This window comes from Spea bombifrons, chromosome 3 (genome assembly GCF_027358695.1).
Source record: "Spea bombifrons isolate aSpeBom1 chromosome 3, aSpeBom1.2.pri, whole genome shotgun sequence".
Classification (NCBI taxonomy): domain Eukaryota; kingdom Metazoa; phylum Chordata; class Amphibia; order Anura; family Pelobatidae; genus Spea; species Spea bombifrons.
The window spans coordinates 7434620-7450843 of record NC_071089.1 but is presented as its reverse complement, the minus strand read 5'-3'; the positions used below and the strand labels follow the sequence as shown (position 1 = coordinate 7450843).

General features: G+C 44.2%; 1 protein-coding gene across 1 annotated transcript in view; it reads right to left on the bottom strand.

Moving 5' to 3' along the window:
- Positions 1-16224, bottom strand: part of EPRS1 (glutamyl-prolyl-tRNA synthetase 1) — a 34683-nt gene that overhangs the window by 11794 nt on the left and 6665 nt on the right. The window contains exons 4-27 of the mRNA XM_053459662.1: positions 15818-15974; positions 15320-15435; positions 14513-14607; positions 14106-14232; positions 13603-13795; positions 12940-13111; positions 12612-12845; positions 12248-12332; positions 11950-12009; positions 9323-9433; positions 8716-8852; positions 8123-8330; positions 7913-8025; positions 7611-7749; positions 6852-7196; positions 5209-5436; positions 4660-4893; positions 4196-4414; positions 3096-3355; positions 2909-2960; positions 1796-2005; positions 1211-1283; positions 1005-1084; positions 130-231 (exon numbers count right to left, since the gene is read on the bottom strand). Coding sequence (XP_053315637.1) covers positions 130-231; positions 1005-1084; positions 1211-1283; positions 1796-2005; positions 2909-2960; positions 3096-3355; positions 4196-4414; positions 4660-4893; positions 5209-5436; positions 6852-7196; positions 7611-7749; positions 7913-8025; positions 8123-8330; positions 8716-8852; positions 9323-9433; positions 11950-12009; positions 12248-12332; positions 12612-12845; positions 12940-13111; positions 13603-13795; positions 14106-14232; positions 14513-14607; positions 15320-15435; positions 15818-15974 — 3750 coding nt within the window. The remainder of the gene's footprint in view (positions 1-129; positions 232-1004; positions 1085-1210; positions 1284-1795; positions 2006-2908; positions 2961-3095; positions 3356-4195; positions 4415-4659; positions 4894-5208; positions 5437-6851; positions 7197-7610; positions 7750-7912; positions 8026-8122; positions 8331-8715; positions 8853-9322; positions 9434-11949; positions 12010-12247; positions 12333-12611; positions 12846-12939; positions 13112-13602; positions 13796-14105; positions 14233-14512; positions 14608-15319; positions 15436-15817; positions 15975-16224) is intronic.

Below are 16224 nucleotides of genomic sequence, written 5' to 3'. Positions count from 1 at the left end.
GGTGGGGGGGGGTTTGGTCAGATCAATAAAGACGACCGGATGTATATTTTCCCACGGGTATCTTAAGAAATGGAGCTGCTATTGTCACGTTGAACCCCAAAAGAGTATAAAGCAATCTACAGAATTTACCTCCTCTGCTGCTTCCTCGTACGTAGCGAACGCCGTGTGTCCTTCTTGCCAAAGGAATTCCCGCGTACGGAGGAACGGCTGAGGGTGCTTGAACTCCCACCGCTGAAATCCGGAGAAAAGACAAGACGTGATTTACAGGAACAACGCGTACAGTGACAACGTAACAACCGTACTAAAGCAGAGCAAGATTAGCAAATAAAAGTTCATATAGAAGAGCCTGCGTATCATACACACCGGCCACATGTTCAGGCAATGCGGTCCTTCAAAGTAATGGAGGATATATTACTGTATACGGCACCGGGGGGGGTATATTACTGTATACAGCGCCGGGGGGAGGGGGTTATATTACTGTATACGGCACCGGGGGGGGTATATTACTGTATACAGCGCCGGGGGGAGGGGGTTATATTACTGTATACGACACCGGGGGGTTATATTACTGTATACGGCGTCGGGGGGTGGTTATATTACTGTATACAGCGCTGGGGGGGTTATACTACTGTATACAGCGCTGGAGGTTCGACTGAAAGAGTAAAACACTTTTTTTTTTTTTAACTTTCCCTTAAATGACATCGATGCCCCTTCTGACTCGTGGACCACAGACTGGTCACACAAAGGTATTTAATACAAAAAAAGGCTTCTACTCCCTCACAGAACGGCTATAAAGCAGGAAATCTCTTAAACCTGCTCGGCTTCTTTAAAATGCAAAAAGCGACCCTTGGCCAGAGACGTCACCCAAGTGCACAGGGAACACCAACGGCCCCTGGACTTCGTAGTCACAAAACCTTGGCTGGGAACCACCGACCGACCAGCTTCCCCAATATATATATACGTTACGTCCCGTAAAGAAGAGATAACGTGTCCGCGGCACCTACCACAACGTTACACCACTGGTTGAGCTTTATGGGAAGGTCTCTGTGTGACTGCACCCACTTGGCGTAAGCCGGATACATCACTGCAAGAAAGAATAAAATCCATCAGATCAGAAGGGGATCTGTTATTATAAATAAGAGCCATAATAGCCCCGTTAACCTGCTCATCTATCGTTACGCTGCGTATGCAGAGCGATTATCGCAAGTACCTGTCTCGCTCGTGGGGCGCACGGCGATTGGCTCTGCCAGCTCGGTCTTCCCTGATCGCGTGACCCACGCAACCTACAGAAAGACACAATCGGAGCAAAATCAGCAATTACAAACCAGAGCCAGCACACACCGCCTGCCACGAGGTACGGACGCTGGCCGCAGATCCACCCGTCTCTCATACACAGAATAGGAGCTTTTAACAGTAAAGTGCATTTCCAGCCGGTTACAGGAGCAGTCAGGTCATTCTTCATCATGACTGCTCCTTTTATTCTTAATAAAAACATCCCTGCCGCGTTCCCTGGGCTCTGCAGGACAGCACCTCACAGCCCCTTCCAGAACAGAGACATCATTAGAGAACGTGCTGTCCCAACGAGACCCGGCTCTGCACATATCACGCATGTGTTAAAAATATATATATATTTTAACAATTAATAGATTTTAATGATTTAATATCTATGAACGCGGCTGCCGCTAGGAAACTATATCTAAGCTAACGTTATAATAATGCCCATAACTTGATAATATATTGTTTTTTATTTGATCATGTTCCTAGATTGTGATTTATTTCATTTTTTTTTTTTTACCTCTGGAGCAAAATCAGCAATGTGGGTCTTTTCTTTCTCCAGCGCAGCCTGAGACACGAACATCGGGAAATAGCAGTTTTCCACCCCCAGCTTCTTTATCCTGCGGTCGAAGAATTCTTTGATGGACTCCCAGATGGCGAAGGCCCAGGGACGCAGGACGTAACAGCCGCTGACATCATAATATTCAATCATCTCGGACTTTGTGATCACCTGGGGAATATATCGCTTGGATGAGCACCAATGGCGTATGTACCGGTTACTCAACACCGAAATTCTAATACTCTTAAAAATTCCGTCCAACAAAAGGCAAAGAATTAAGTGCTCCTTTGTGTTAAGGAATAAAACTAAACCTGTCATTTTATCCTTTTCTGAAAAGATTTAAACCGCATCAAAAGAGAAACAAAGCATTTTCTGTTTATTTGCCATCCGCTTCTTTTAACCTATCAGTGTCCTCTCTTTTTGTCACATGACCACACGTTATAATCAATCAGTCCGGGAATTAGGGGGGTTTCACATAAGAAGTGATTACGGCAGAAAGTTTGCTGCGATGGAATGGTCCAATTAACTGGAATATTCCATTAGCTAAATTCACAGTCTATTAAAGGTTTTCTATAAAAAAAAATTAAAGCCACCAGCGGTTCTTTGCTTTCCATTGGTTGATTGAGCCATCACAACAGCCAATCAGAATCAGAAAGCTGAAGGATTTTTTTTTAAATTATTGCAATAAAATCCCCTTTTAAACTATCGCTCATTTACCTGCAACATGTTAAAGCAACTCTTATAGTGAGGGGGGGGAAAAGTCTTCAGGGCAGTAATTACTGTGTTTTCCTCGCCTTAAATTAACCTCGTGTGTCAGTTTGTCTAATGATTCAAATATATTGAAATATTTAGCTATTAAGCGTACACCAAAACAGATCCATTATTATTATTTTTATCTATGTACCGATACATTAGGGAAAGAGGGCCCGGCTAAACCAAAATCGGATCCGATAGCTACTCTTCCGGTGCTCCTGACCGTCCGCGGCGGCTTCAACATATTTGTGAAAGGCGGTAGGTTTCCCAAGCAGAGGTATTAAGGCAAGAGGGTCCTCAAAAGCAGCTTAAACGTCTTACCTGGGAGTACCAGTCTGCAAGGTTTTCTTCCTTTTTGGCTTCCAGACCGAGTCTAAGGAAAGCAAACGTATTCTGTAATTACACTGCGCTCCATTTTATTTATGGGGGATACAATGTAGCCTCACACTTTTTTAAGTTCAAAAAGTACAAAAAGGCAACAAAGATTGGAGTGTTAATTCAGACTCGCCTAGTTTGTTTCTTTGGGCCTTGGCCTTCACCCGCACCCCCGGCAGAAGAACCGTTCCCTTGCTCTTTGTTGGAGTCCTTCTTCTTCTGTCCTTCGCTCGGCTTGGGCTGTTTGCTCTGTTTCTCAGACTTGTTCTCCTTCTCCTTCTGTTTTTTGTCCTCCGGGCCAGCGGCAGACACCGGCTTGTACTCGCTTCCAGTAAGAGCCTTGTACTGGGTCTTTAACTCCAGAAGCGCCTTGACTGCGGCATCCACCTTATCCTAGGATTTCAGAGAAAACGAGAAATATTAGCCGTGTTACGAGAGCCCTGATTAGGACTTCTGTGCTAAATCTTTCATTAACCTCTTTCCTTATTACACAGGCTGAAGAAAGACACGCGTCCATCAAGGTCAGCCTTCCCCATATCTGTTAATCTATGATCTTAAACCACAATGTACCAGTTGGATGCAAATTCTTTTCCTTGAACGATACATTTAATGCCGTGCTATGACGAAGGTGTAAATAAGAGGTTCTAAGTGCTGATTTTAGGCGCTCATACTGATCGACGCGCAATGAGCTCCTAGCGCGCATGGTTAGTTTTGCAATACAGAAGGAACTATACGTTCCTACAATAATGCTTTGCAGGCTGCAGCGGCACAGAAAAGATTTTATCTACTAACCTCCGACAAGGAAATAGCATTTATTAAACGGGGGGGGGGTTATATATATATTAATTACACTTTCAAAGAAGACCACTACCACCATGAGTCCATGAGCAGCTTCTTAACAGTAATAAATGTAAAAAGAGTTGAGGCTCTCAGGTCAGTATTCTTTATAAAGAGCCAAAACTAACAAGTTTCCCCAGCATAGAGAGCTTAGCTGGCCCTGTACAATGCATAACTCAACGAGGCTCTGAAGAAATCTCGCTGAGATTATACCTAAACAGCCAAGCTCATCCCGCAGGAGAAGCTCGCCCGGGGTTGGCCTTTCTTACTCAGTCAACCTTCCTAAAGCATCTCCCGTTACCGAATAAACCCAAACGCTCCACGTCGATATTTTAACCTCTGTGCCCGTTAAAGGCGTAGACGTCTTGCTTTCGCACCAGTTTTACCATAACCCACCTTGGCAGCTTTTTCCGCCTTCAGTTTCCGGACTTCATCGCCTTGTTTAGACACCCGGTTATACAGCTCTTCTGCTTCGGTAGAGCCCGAGCCGTTTGCCTGAGAGTCCTGGGGTTTATCCGTCGCCGGCGGCTGACCCGGCTTGTACTCCGCTCCGGTGGCTTCCTTGTACTGAGCTTTCAGGGACAACAGCAGCTTCACGGCTTCATCCACTTTATCCTTTAACAGACAAACACAACGGAACCCTGTCCTTCCTTACCATGCATCAATTAGAAGGTAAACTCAGCTAATTAAATAATCCTAAATAGAGGCATGCGGGTTTACAACAATTATATTCATCACTTCTACTTCTATTAAGAGGGATTAAGCTTAAGAAGCGAGCCCAGCTCTTACATGAAGACCAAGACCAAGTGGAAGGTCCCCCCATCTACCCGAGACTCAATCAATCTACCCAAGCCTTTTACCTTGGGGGCTTTCTCAGACTTTAGCTTGCGGACAAGCTCCCCCTGCACGGAGACTCGCTCATACAGATTCAGACCGGCATTTGAATGAAGGTTTTCTTGACTAGAGGTAGACAAGGCATTAGGGGCTTTACAAGGAGGCTGAGGTTGGCACCCGGGCTTATAGTCCTGGCCGGTGCTTTGCTTGTACTGCGCTTTAAGGCTTAAGAGTGTCCCCACCGCAGCCTCTACCTCTTCCTAAAGCGAAGAAAAAGATGAGAAGAAAAGGAGAAAAGAAAAAAGGAGATAAGAAAAAAAGAAAAAGCGAAGGAAGGAGATGTGGCAGATAAACACAGACCATTACAATATTTAAGGGGTCTGACAAGACGAGAATTGACAGACTAAGACAAACCGATACATTAGGTGGAGAAAGCCCAGCTCGCAAGTTTACAATCTGGAGGGTCGATGTTCAAAGACAGAATCCTCCAAGATATTAGGGTCTTGTACCTTGTGGTGAAATAACGCTATTTTTTTTCTACAGTGAACAGAACTTTATATATATATATTCCGTACCTTCGGGGCTTTCTTGGATTTCAGCTGCCGGACGACTTCTCCCTGCTCTGAAACCTTGTTATATAAAGCCATGCCATCGGTGGCACCGGGGGCCGTGGGATTGGAAGGAGGTGCTGGGCTAACGTTCAGGGTTACCGGAGGCTCCCCGGGTTTGTATTCTTTGCCAGTAACTTGTTTGTATTCTGCTTTCACAGCCAGAAGCGTTTTCACGGCAGCATCAACCTGATCCTAATGTTCAAAGACGGCAGCAGAGAAATATAAATAAAATAATTGTAAAAAGGAAGGAATAATAAAAGGAAGGGAATCAGAAATTCAGATGGAAACAGACTGACGAAAAGAGGTACAGTCGCCATGACGCCGGTTTTTCTGTATGGCTCAGGCTCCTAGATTAGCCATACCATAGAATACAGATGTAAGGATAACATTGGTGAAAAAACCCAACGCCCCTGCCTCTAATAAGAAAACTAAAATACCACTTACTGTGTTATTAAAAGTATATTTTCCCCCATAATATTAATATCACAAACATTTTTTTTTCTTCTTCTTATTCTGAAAACACACATGGGGGCCAAGTAGCAAACGCAGCTCTCGGGAAAAAAAAAATCTAATCTAATCCAATTTGCAGGTTCTATTCCTACTTGTATTTGTGCTGTATATGTAGAATGTTGGATTAGAATTAAAGAGATAAGTGCTTTTTTGGTAGCCATGTTCTTGATGGCGCCTTCTTGTGTGGAGGTCACACATGGGCCTAGAAACCCCTAAAAATCTGGGGGGAGACAGCATTTTCCCCCCATCAGATCCCCACTTTCTCCCCATCTCTCACACTATCTACCCCCTCTCCCCCTTCTTACACTATCCAAGCCCTCTCACACACTATCTACCCCCTCCCTACCCTCCCTTCTCACTAGCTACCCACCCCCCTTCGCACTAGCTACCCACTCCCTTTGTAATTCACTTACCCTGCAGTCCTGTGGTGGGAGCGCGAGGCCTCCGTCTCGCTGCTCTGCCGCGATACGCGCAGCTTAACTGCTGAGCGCCGGCATATGACGTCATATGCCAGCACTCAGCGTGAAGCTCCGGCACCGAGACGCCTCACGCTCCCGTCACTGCAGTCAGGGCAGCGTTGAGGCAGGCGGCAGCAGGGAGTAGAGGAGACAGAAGCACGCCGAGCGGTTGCTGAAAACGGCCGCTCGGCACCCCTCTCTCTCCTCCTGCGGAGTTTCTATTGGGGGGTTCCTACAGCCCTGGGGGATTTCTTCACGGTCTCTGTCTGCCCCGCATGAGTTACTGGGGGGGGATCTGCCCCCCCCCCGGTTCCTACGCCCATGAGGTCACATCAAACATAGAATTTGCCACCAGATAAGATCCATTCGGCCCGTCTAGTCACTCTTTTCTCCTGCTGTAAAGACTCAAACCTTAATCAGTCGTTGGTCTCGTCTTAGATTCAGGAGCCGTATGTCTATCCCATGCATGTTTAAATTCCCTCACGGTATTACCCTCTACCGCTTCTGCTAGGAGGCTGTTCCACTCATCTACCACACACTTAGTAAAGTAAAACATCTTGACATAAAATCTAAGCCTCTGAATCTCTAAAGTCTGGAACGTCTATTGCTATTAGCGGCAGAAGAATATATAAAACGTACCTTTGGTGCTTTCTCCGTCTTCAGCTTTCGGACTAGATCCCCTTGCTCGGACACTCTGTCGTACACGGCCCTGCTGTTGTCGCTGGCTGCGGGTTTGGGAGAGGGACTTTGGGCTGGCGCGTTGCCTGGTTTGTACTCCTGACCCGTTGCTTGTTTGTACTCGGCCTTCAGGGACAGCAGAAGCTTCACAGCCACATCGACCTCCGACTTGTCGGCTTTCTTGGCTTTTAGGTCCCGTACCAGCTCCCCCTGTGCGGAGACCTTGTTGTACAGCCCCAGAGGATCCACTGCTGCTGGAGGAGCTGCGTCATTCACAGCTTTAGCGGCTTTCCCGTTGGATTTCGGCTGTTCGAATAGAAAGAAATATATATAAGAATAGAGAAAAGCAGCTTAGACTAACATATACCATCAATAACAGCATAATGGAAGAAAGTGACCTTTACTGTATTAAGGACAGGATCTGACACTTTTACGCTTTAATAGCTGGGCAAGAAAATCTAAGAATGAAAAGAGAGGATGCTCCCAACGTGCGACTCCAAACCATGAAGCCTTATATGCAAATATATCGATCCGGTACATAAAGGGGTTGTCTAACGTCCCTCGGCACCCTCAGCAACAAAGAATGCCTGTTAAAAGGACTTTAAGAACTTTAATATGCATTGAAAAAGTAATAATTAAAGTTTAGAGGGCATTAAAATCTGCCCATGCCCCCGAAAAACGTATGGCCATCCCACATGTTGGAATATAGGACACACTCACCTCGTTTTTGACTGTCGCGGTCTTTGCCTTTTCTTTCGTTTCCTTGGTTTTTTCTTTGGAGCCGGACGTCGGCATTTCCTTGGTGTGTCCGTCGGGGATGTAAATCAACACACATGGCGCCTCCTTGCAGCTGTGCGGACTGGTGAAGAACCCAACGGGGTCAGGGTGACGATTCAATATAACGCAAGCGCACAACACAACATTACAAGACTTCCGCTACAGACTACACATATACAATAGCGGAATAAAAAAAATAAAGCATTCCTATAAAAATAAAAAATAAAATAAAAAATCAAGCCCACCTGATGGGTTCATACGGCTCATCGCAAATGTAGAAGCCTCGTCTCTGGAGCTGAACAATGTCTCCCTTTTTCAGGGTCTTTAAGCAGGGATCACCCAACATCAGTTCTTCTTGCTGATTAAAATAAATATTGCTTAGTAATTGAAAATAAATACTAATCAATACTTCTCTTGTCTCCTTGCAGAAAGCCCTCTGGCCTCGGTGGAGTTACCTTGCTGTTCCTGTTTACATACTGCTTGAAGTCCTCTTCCTTGCCCAGAACGGGTTTGGTGATGAGGTGGTCATAGTTTACGCAGGTAGTCGGGATGAACGGAGCCTGGAGAGTTTCCGCGAGCCACGTTATTTTTGTGGTTTTCTTGTAATCCTTGTTTTCTAGGTTTAGCTTTGCGTCCAGGGATTGTATCTTCCCGCTGGAATCCCTGTAGAGGTGGAAGGAAACATGATCAGGGTCTCCAACCATCAACCCACACGTTGTGAGGAACGTTTGAGACCTTACAGACTGGAGCTTTAAAGGGACCCCAGTTACATCTGAGAAAACGTAAATAAACTCCAAAGTTACATAACATATCGAGATATATATATATATATATATATATTCATTCCAACAAAGGTCTAACTATGGAATTAAATGCAAATGTTGCGGTCTGGACCCTCCTGCATTATTAAGTAGACGGCACACGGGCCTCTTAACGTTCAAGCACCCAGTAAAGGCTCATCCGTTGGAGTCATTTTATTTATCGTCATGATACTTAAAGGACATAATACAGACAGCGGGGACGGCTGCTTTGCAGACTGGTTTCTTACCGGTTGATTTTAGTGATGTTGATGTTGCCCCAGTTGATGAAGGTGACCATCTCGCCCTCAGACAAGGTCTCCGCGTCGGCTCCTTCTATGAGAACCCTCGGGCCGTACCACACTTGCTTCAAACCAACTTCCGCGTTCTGTATTAAAACGTTAAAGAGAACAACGTATTTAACTGGAAGACCATCTGGGTACCAACCTAGAAGCCACCATCGTGTGATAGACATCTGTTCTCCTGATGCAGAAGACAACATCATTGCGGGAGGAGAACACTACCGTATCAAAGCTGCGTAGCTGGGATGTAAAGCTTCCAACCCTTGTCCCGAGCAAAGCAGGGAACCAGATCATTCCTAATTACATTTAATTAAAACCTAGCACTAGAGTTTCAGGCAGAAGCTTGGTATTTGCAACCAATAAGGTATACTAGGAGCAACCATGCTCAAGGCAATCGGAGAGCCTCAAAAAGTATATTTATGACCCTAGTCGGACTCATTTTGTGTTATTTGGATGTCACTATTTGCCCATATTTTATCGTGAATAATATTCTATATTATAATATTATATTACAATCTTCACGTGATACAAGGAACCAATGTAAAAGCACAGTGACCTTCGGGTGCTTGGCTACTTCCGTCATTCCTTCTTGCGCGTCGGGGATGTTCACCGGCACAACTTGGCTCCTGAGTAAGGCGGTGTATCTCGGCGCTATGGGATCAATAACCTGGCCAGGGAGGAGAGGAAAAAAAAAATAGCATTTTAAGCAAACAATTGTGGGTCGCTGGACAGAAACTAGTCTTCTGTATTTTGCTCCATGTGATGCGAGAGCTGGGTAGGTTTACAAAAATTCTTTACCCTACAAAATGATTTAAATTTTTTCTTTTGGTTTTAGTGTCGCTCGCATTCTACAGAACCTACTGATCTTAAGGAACATCCAGAAAATAAATTCTCATTTTTCAGTCCAATGTTTGGCTCACAAAATATTTACCTATGGTATAAAAGGACGGGTGTGGGGGGGTAAATCCCATGGTAGGTGGGAAGCCCCGCTTTCAGGCTGAAGGGCTCAGAGGGGCAGCTTTACTTTTTTGCCTTTAGACACACTTCACCTTACTTTCAGAAACGGCGTACAAAAGATAACCCCCCCTCGTGACTGAGATGTCTCCGAGACCCCACAATGATCTGTTACCTTGGTCAAACCTATCTTCTGGTTTTCCTGAAGACATTACGGTGATTATGATTTGGACTCAACTAGGTCTCGTATGACCTTGAACGAGGACAGAGGTCCATTTCCAATCAAAACTAATTATGTGCTTCCCAGAGCAATAATATATAATATATATATATATATATATCACAATAACGATCAGATTTTTAGAACATGCAGCAACATACAAGACCAGTTAGTGCCATTATTATCATCATTATTAATGTAAAAAACAGACTAAAACATAGGAGGTATGGGGGCCACATGCCAGACAAGCAGAATCTATAAAAAAAAAAAAAAAAAAAAAATAGATAAGCAATCCAGATATGAGAAGAAGCAGAATTTAATGCATTGACGGCAAACCCAGGGGCTGGCTGGCTGGCTGCCACAGGTCAAAACTAACCCAGGACCGGTAGGATTTTAAAAGGCAAATCAATTGAAGGGCTATGGTGTCATCTACACTTTGATTTGAGTTAGAATCACTTATTTTGGGACGCCGACAGCGGACGTTCTATCGTACCAGCTCCGTGACGTCAGGACGCCTCTAACATGTGTTCCAGGAACATGCCAGCCAGTCCGTGGGAAGAACACAATCACAAATCCCTGAAACGAGAGTCCTCTGGACGTCCCAACCCTTTACCGTACCCAGCGCAAGACGAGGCAAAGGAACATCGCCAGAACCCGCAGGTCCAACCCAGTTCTTACTGTCTGGGGCAATCGGTGGGATTAACAGGAGGTGCATTCACTGTAAAGTATATATATATATATATATGGTCTGCTTGGGGTTGCAGATCCAAGGAACTCGTTTCATCGCAGTAACGAGGCGATGTACATTTACACCCCAGCAGCTGACTAACAGGGATATTTTCAAAAATATTCCCCAATTTTAACACAGTTCTAATTTTTACAGAATGTTTCAGGCATCTGCATATTAACCATTTGTTCTCGCCGTTATCTGAGCCCCAATACACCGACTTCTTATCACACTGCCTGTGGGAAACAATAGAATGGCTCAGTCTTAAACACCCTCCCAGACACTCTGACTAATGAAAGTCTATGGAGGAACGGACTTTATTAGCATTGCCATAAAGCATCCCCTCGGTGTGGTTTTTGAGCCTGGAAAGTCACCCAAAATATCACATGACTGACAGCAATGGCGGCTCCAGGTCTGCAGATAAAGGGAGTTTATTGGAATAAAATTAGATAAAACCAGGTTCCTCCCAATGTTGACCTCTATTACTGTATACAGCGCTGGGGGGGGTTATATTACTGTATACAGCGCTGGGTGTTATATTACTGTATACAGCGCTGGGTGTTATATTACTGTATACAGCGCTGGGTGTTATATTACTGTATACAGTGCTGGGGGGTTATATTACTGTATACAGCGCTGGGGGGTTATATTACTGTATACAGCGCTGGGGGTTATGCTCAATAAGATTTTTTATGGGACTTTCCCTCTATTAAACCCCTCGATGCTACAGTGAATGCACCTCAGTATATTAATATACAGATTAATGGGCTGTGCTGTGATTATATGTTCCAGAACTAAAGCAATGTGATTGTGTTTTTTTTTAAGCTGAATAACAATGGATTAAGCTATGTATGCTTACAGAACTGTAAGCTATTTGCCAAAGGCGAACAAGAAAAATAATAAAAAACAGCATTGATTGGTTAATACCTTCTTACAGATAGCTCGCAGCTTGAAAGCAGAGAAATGAAATGCAGAGGTTTCAGATCAAAATCAAGCCAAGTTCTGTCCCACAGGTTAAAAATCGGTCACGCAAGTCAGAGATCGCGGCGGTATTCGGGGAAAAGCATTAACATCACGGGCAGCCATCCCGAAAGGCCCCAGGTGTTGCCGAATTGTAATTCCCATGACGCTTGCCAACCCGATCAAGGGCCATAGGTGTTTTAGTTCGGTAACAGTTGAGACAAACCCCCCCCCCCAATTTACCGCGGATCAGATGTATAACCCAAATCAGAGAGAACACAGACAACTATATTCTAACTATTTTCCAAAGTGTCTTACATACCTTTTTGTTAAAGGACCAGATCTTGTCCCATTCCATATTCACAACCGAGCGAGACGAGCCCTAAAAATAATACATTATTACGTTACTTGTTTTATTAATAAGGCTAGACATATGCAAAAATCTATGATGGGAAGAGAAAGCTGGGTATGAAGTAAGCTAATATTCTCAGATGACAGGTAATAACATGGTTTTGCCATCCTTCACACGGCAAATAATGAATTAAAATGAACATGAAGACAGACATGCGAAGGGGAACGTAGGATATTCTAGAGTCCGACCCATTTTAACAAATGCCAACCTGAGCTGCAATGAACTGTTTCAGCCCCTCCACGGTCATTCCTCGTCGCAGGACGCCACGCACCGTCGGGAACCTGGGATCATCCCTGTGAGAGAGAGAGAATAAGATATACAGATGCCGGCCCCGGACCAGTAATTTTATATACATGGACTGGGAGCTTGTTCCTATCTTAGTACATGCGGTTATGCAAAGAAAGGAAATGAAAGATGATTTATTTGAATATATCTATGGATTACACAGCCCAATTTAACAAACTGCATAGTTGGCTGATTTTAACCATAAGATTGCACTTCATTTTATTGTTTTTGCTTCTATGGGGATAAAATGCGTCCGGGATGAAGCCCCTAATTTGTGAGCCACGTACCAGCCATCCACGAGTCCTTCATTGACGAACCAGGTGAGCTTCCGCTTTGAGAGCACCGTGTTGTTGAGGTTCAGCCGGCTGTACTCCCAGATGTACGGCTTCCGGATCCCCAACGCGTCGATGATCCAGTAGAACTGCTCATCCCTGTCGTGGTACTCGGTCGTTCTCAGAGCGTGAGTGACGCCCTCCACGCTGTCCACGATGGGGCAGGCGAAGTCATACGTGGGATATATGCTGCAAAAAAATGGCAGTAGATAAGGCTGGGCCGTCACGCAACCTTTAGGGATACAATTATCCCACGTAGCGTAAAAGACAAAGCTGGACCCACTTGTATTTGTTCCCGGTCCGTGGATGTGGCTGGGTCTTGCAGCGGAATAGCGTGGGGTCGCGCATGCAGCCGTTGTTGGAGTTCATGTCGATCTTGGCTCGTAGGCAGCATGTCTGACCGTACTCTGTCCCCTTCTTCATTGCCTCCCACATTTGCTGGTTCTTTTCTACAGCTATAGATAGATATAGAAATTATCTTTAGTTTTGGACTGGAGTCTATACTTGTTATATTTGTTGGATATATTTTGCTTATTTTAACCTGTAGCCATGGTTACTATCAAATATGAAGGCCCATAATTACAGTAGAACCTGTCGATAAAATGTATAGCTCTTTGAGGTGCAGAACTGTTACAAAGGCAAGTCTTGGTGCCCTGTAACTCCGGCATGGCCTATGGACGGGGAGCTAGTTGTTACCCCACAAAATCTACGGAAGTGCACAATTAGATCTGGTGCCTGAGGGTATAAGAGGTCTATGCCTACAAAGGTGGGCACAAGGGGTCTATGCCTACACTGGCACAGTTTGGCTAGGGTGTTTTATACAGTATAGAACCAGTCTCTATGGATTTCACATATTCTCATTATGCATCACTCGTAATCTTCATGCGTCTACGGCCCTTGAGGACCAGAGCCTTATTCGCCCGGCTTTCAACACCATCAAACGTACAGTTGCTCCTGTGTTTAGACTCCACTCTCTGTTCACGCTCGGCTTTCATCTGTTCGGCTGGCGTGTCGTCCACGTACGCCTTCCCTTCTGCGATGAGCTTCTCAGCATATTTTGTGATGGTTTCAAAGTGATCCGAGGTGTAGGTGAACTGATCTGGCTTGATCTGGAGCATCGAAACATCTTCCAGAATAACCTGCAAAAAAAAAAATAATGCAAAATCACATATTTTACCCAATATTAACTACACATGCAGAATGTAAATATTTAAATTAACAGCTATAACCAATATATAAATTATTTACATATAAAATAAATGAATTGGGTGGATAGTTAGAGGTACCCTGATTAAAACTTTTTAGAGTTTTAGAACTAGATTTAAAATAAATAAAATATATATCTTTATGAAGTTGAGTTTAAATAGTTCCATACGATAGTAAACTCCTGCTCTTTAAGAAAGAGATAGAGAGGAAAACATTGAAACGATAAAAACCCATCTTTATTACCTTCTCAAAATCTTCCTTCTCTTTTTCGGGATTGGTGTCGTCAAATCTCATGATGAGCTTCCCTTTGAAGTTGACTTGGTAATGCTGGTTGAGAAGGGCAGCCTTTGCATGTCCGATGTGCAGATACCTTAAGAAACAACGGTGGCAAAGATTGTCTAACAGATCCTTACTAACAACCATTACTATTAAACAATACAAAAGGTCAACGCGGAACAATAGAGCCCATTCCACGCTGCCTGAACGTAACAGTGCAGCGCACAGGGGCTCAGTCTGAGACGTGCGCTTCATTATGATATGTTTCTTTAGTGGGGGACCTATTTTACATCAAATTGTTCAAATAGAGTGCCGTGATTTATATTCCTTCGCTCTTGCATGCAGAGGATTCTGGGAAAATGATCCCCACTTACCCACTGGCCTCAGGTGGGAACCTCACCACGACCTTCCCAATTTCAGCACCTGGGAGCTCGACAAATTTGCCGACATCCTTCTTCTTTTCTGGGGGCTTAAAAAGAAAAAAAAATTACAAATTATATATATTATATATATAATATATACACACGTAGATACATATATGTAATACGTGTGTTTGCAAATAAAGTCTGAGCTTATTCTACTGATTTTATATGATCCCAATAGCATTATACTTCGCTCTGGTAACATCCCAGGAGCCAAGCTTCCATGGTACCCAATATCTAGCCAAATAGCATTTAACTTTTTGGTGCCATCTTCTAGATACTTAAATCTGGATGGATGGGCTTATGGGTGAAAGTAGAGACCAAGGACTGATTAACCCTTTGCGGTCCAATAAATATTAACTAAGCGCGTCGGGCAGGTCCAATTTAATTTTCGTACAGAACAGTTACACAGTTATATATTCTTATAACTACAAAGCAATTAATAAATAATATTCTAAAACAATATATTATGTTGGTCTCTATATTTTTCATGGTATGAAACTTTTCTTTAATCGTCTTCATCGCTAAAATCACATTCAGAATCACTCTACTGATAGTATGGATAATTCTGCCTTACAACAGCGACATCTAGTGGCCACTAGGAAATCCAACGTTGAACCACAAGTGGTAAAATATTTTGTCAGATATATTCTGACACAGGACCGCAAAGGGTTAAGGTCTTCACAGCAAGGGGTAAAAATGGCACATATGGTTCTCATCTACCATAAAGTTCTATGCTTCTGTGTACTCTTCTCTTACCGCAGTGAAACGGATCGCGCCGGATGCCGCCAGCCCGTGCTCCAGGAAGGTGTACCAGCGTCTGACATTGACGGGAGCCTTGTTCCCTTTCACCAATGCTTGCCATTCGCTGGATGCTGGGTGAAGAAAGGTAGAAGAACACGTGAAGACAGACCCAAATCAGCAGAACATGTAACATATCGGTGTACCGCAGCCACTAGGAAAGGAGATTCCTGCCCTGCAGAGCTCACAATTTGGTAAAGATAAACCTTTATCGGAAGCATAATGGATTGCAAGCTTTTGGGGTTATATAGGTTTTATATTACTGTATATTGCGGTTGCATTCGTGAAGTGATGCAAATATACTGTTGTATACTGTGTGTCTGTGTATAACACGGATTGTGTTGATCGACCTTCGTAGGGTCCGGACTATATAGACCAGACCTGGGTCACCGGTCCACATTTATACTAAAGTTACTAAATCCGAGTTACATTTTATTAATACGGTTTCCCTTATACCTTCCAAAGCTGAAAAGACGCTGATGTCGGCCAAGGTCACGACGTCCCCCACCAGGTACGTGCGGAGAGAGAGGCTGTGGTTGAGTTCTTGGAGGCCTGTTTGATACGAGGACTTTTCCTGCAGCTTCGTTCGGCTAAACTCAATCCAGTGGTTTATCTGAGAACGGCAAGAGAATTAGCCGTAAGGCTCAAAGCACGTTTTACTGAAAGCCAGACAATTTGGACGACGTAAACATTTTGTCGCAGATAAAGCATTGAAGAAACCGCCAGCCGTGCCGCCAGGTGAGAAGCAGCAGCGTTGTGCGCGTCCACAGCAGATCAGCACAAAAGGTAAAGGCAAGAGGACCGACTATCACACTTTTTTAGGGTGAAATATCATTCATTTAGCTAGAAGAGGAATCGCTGTT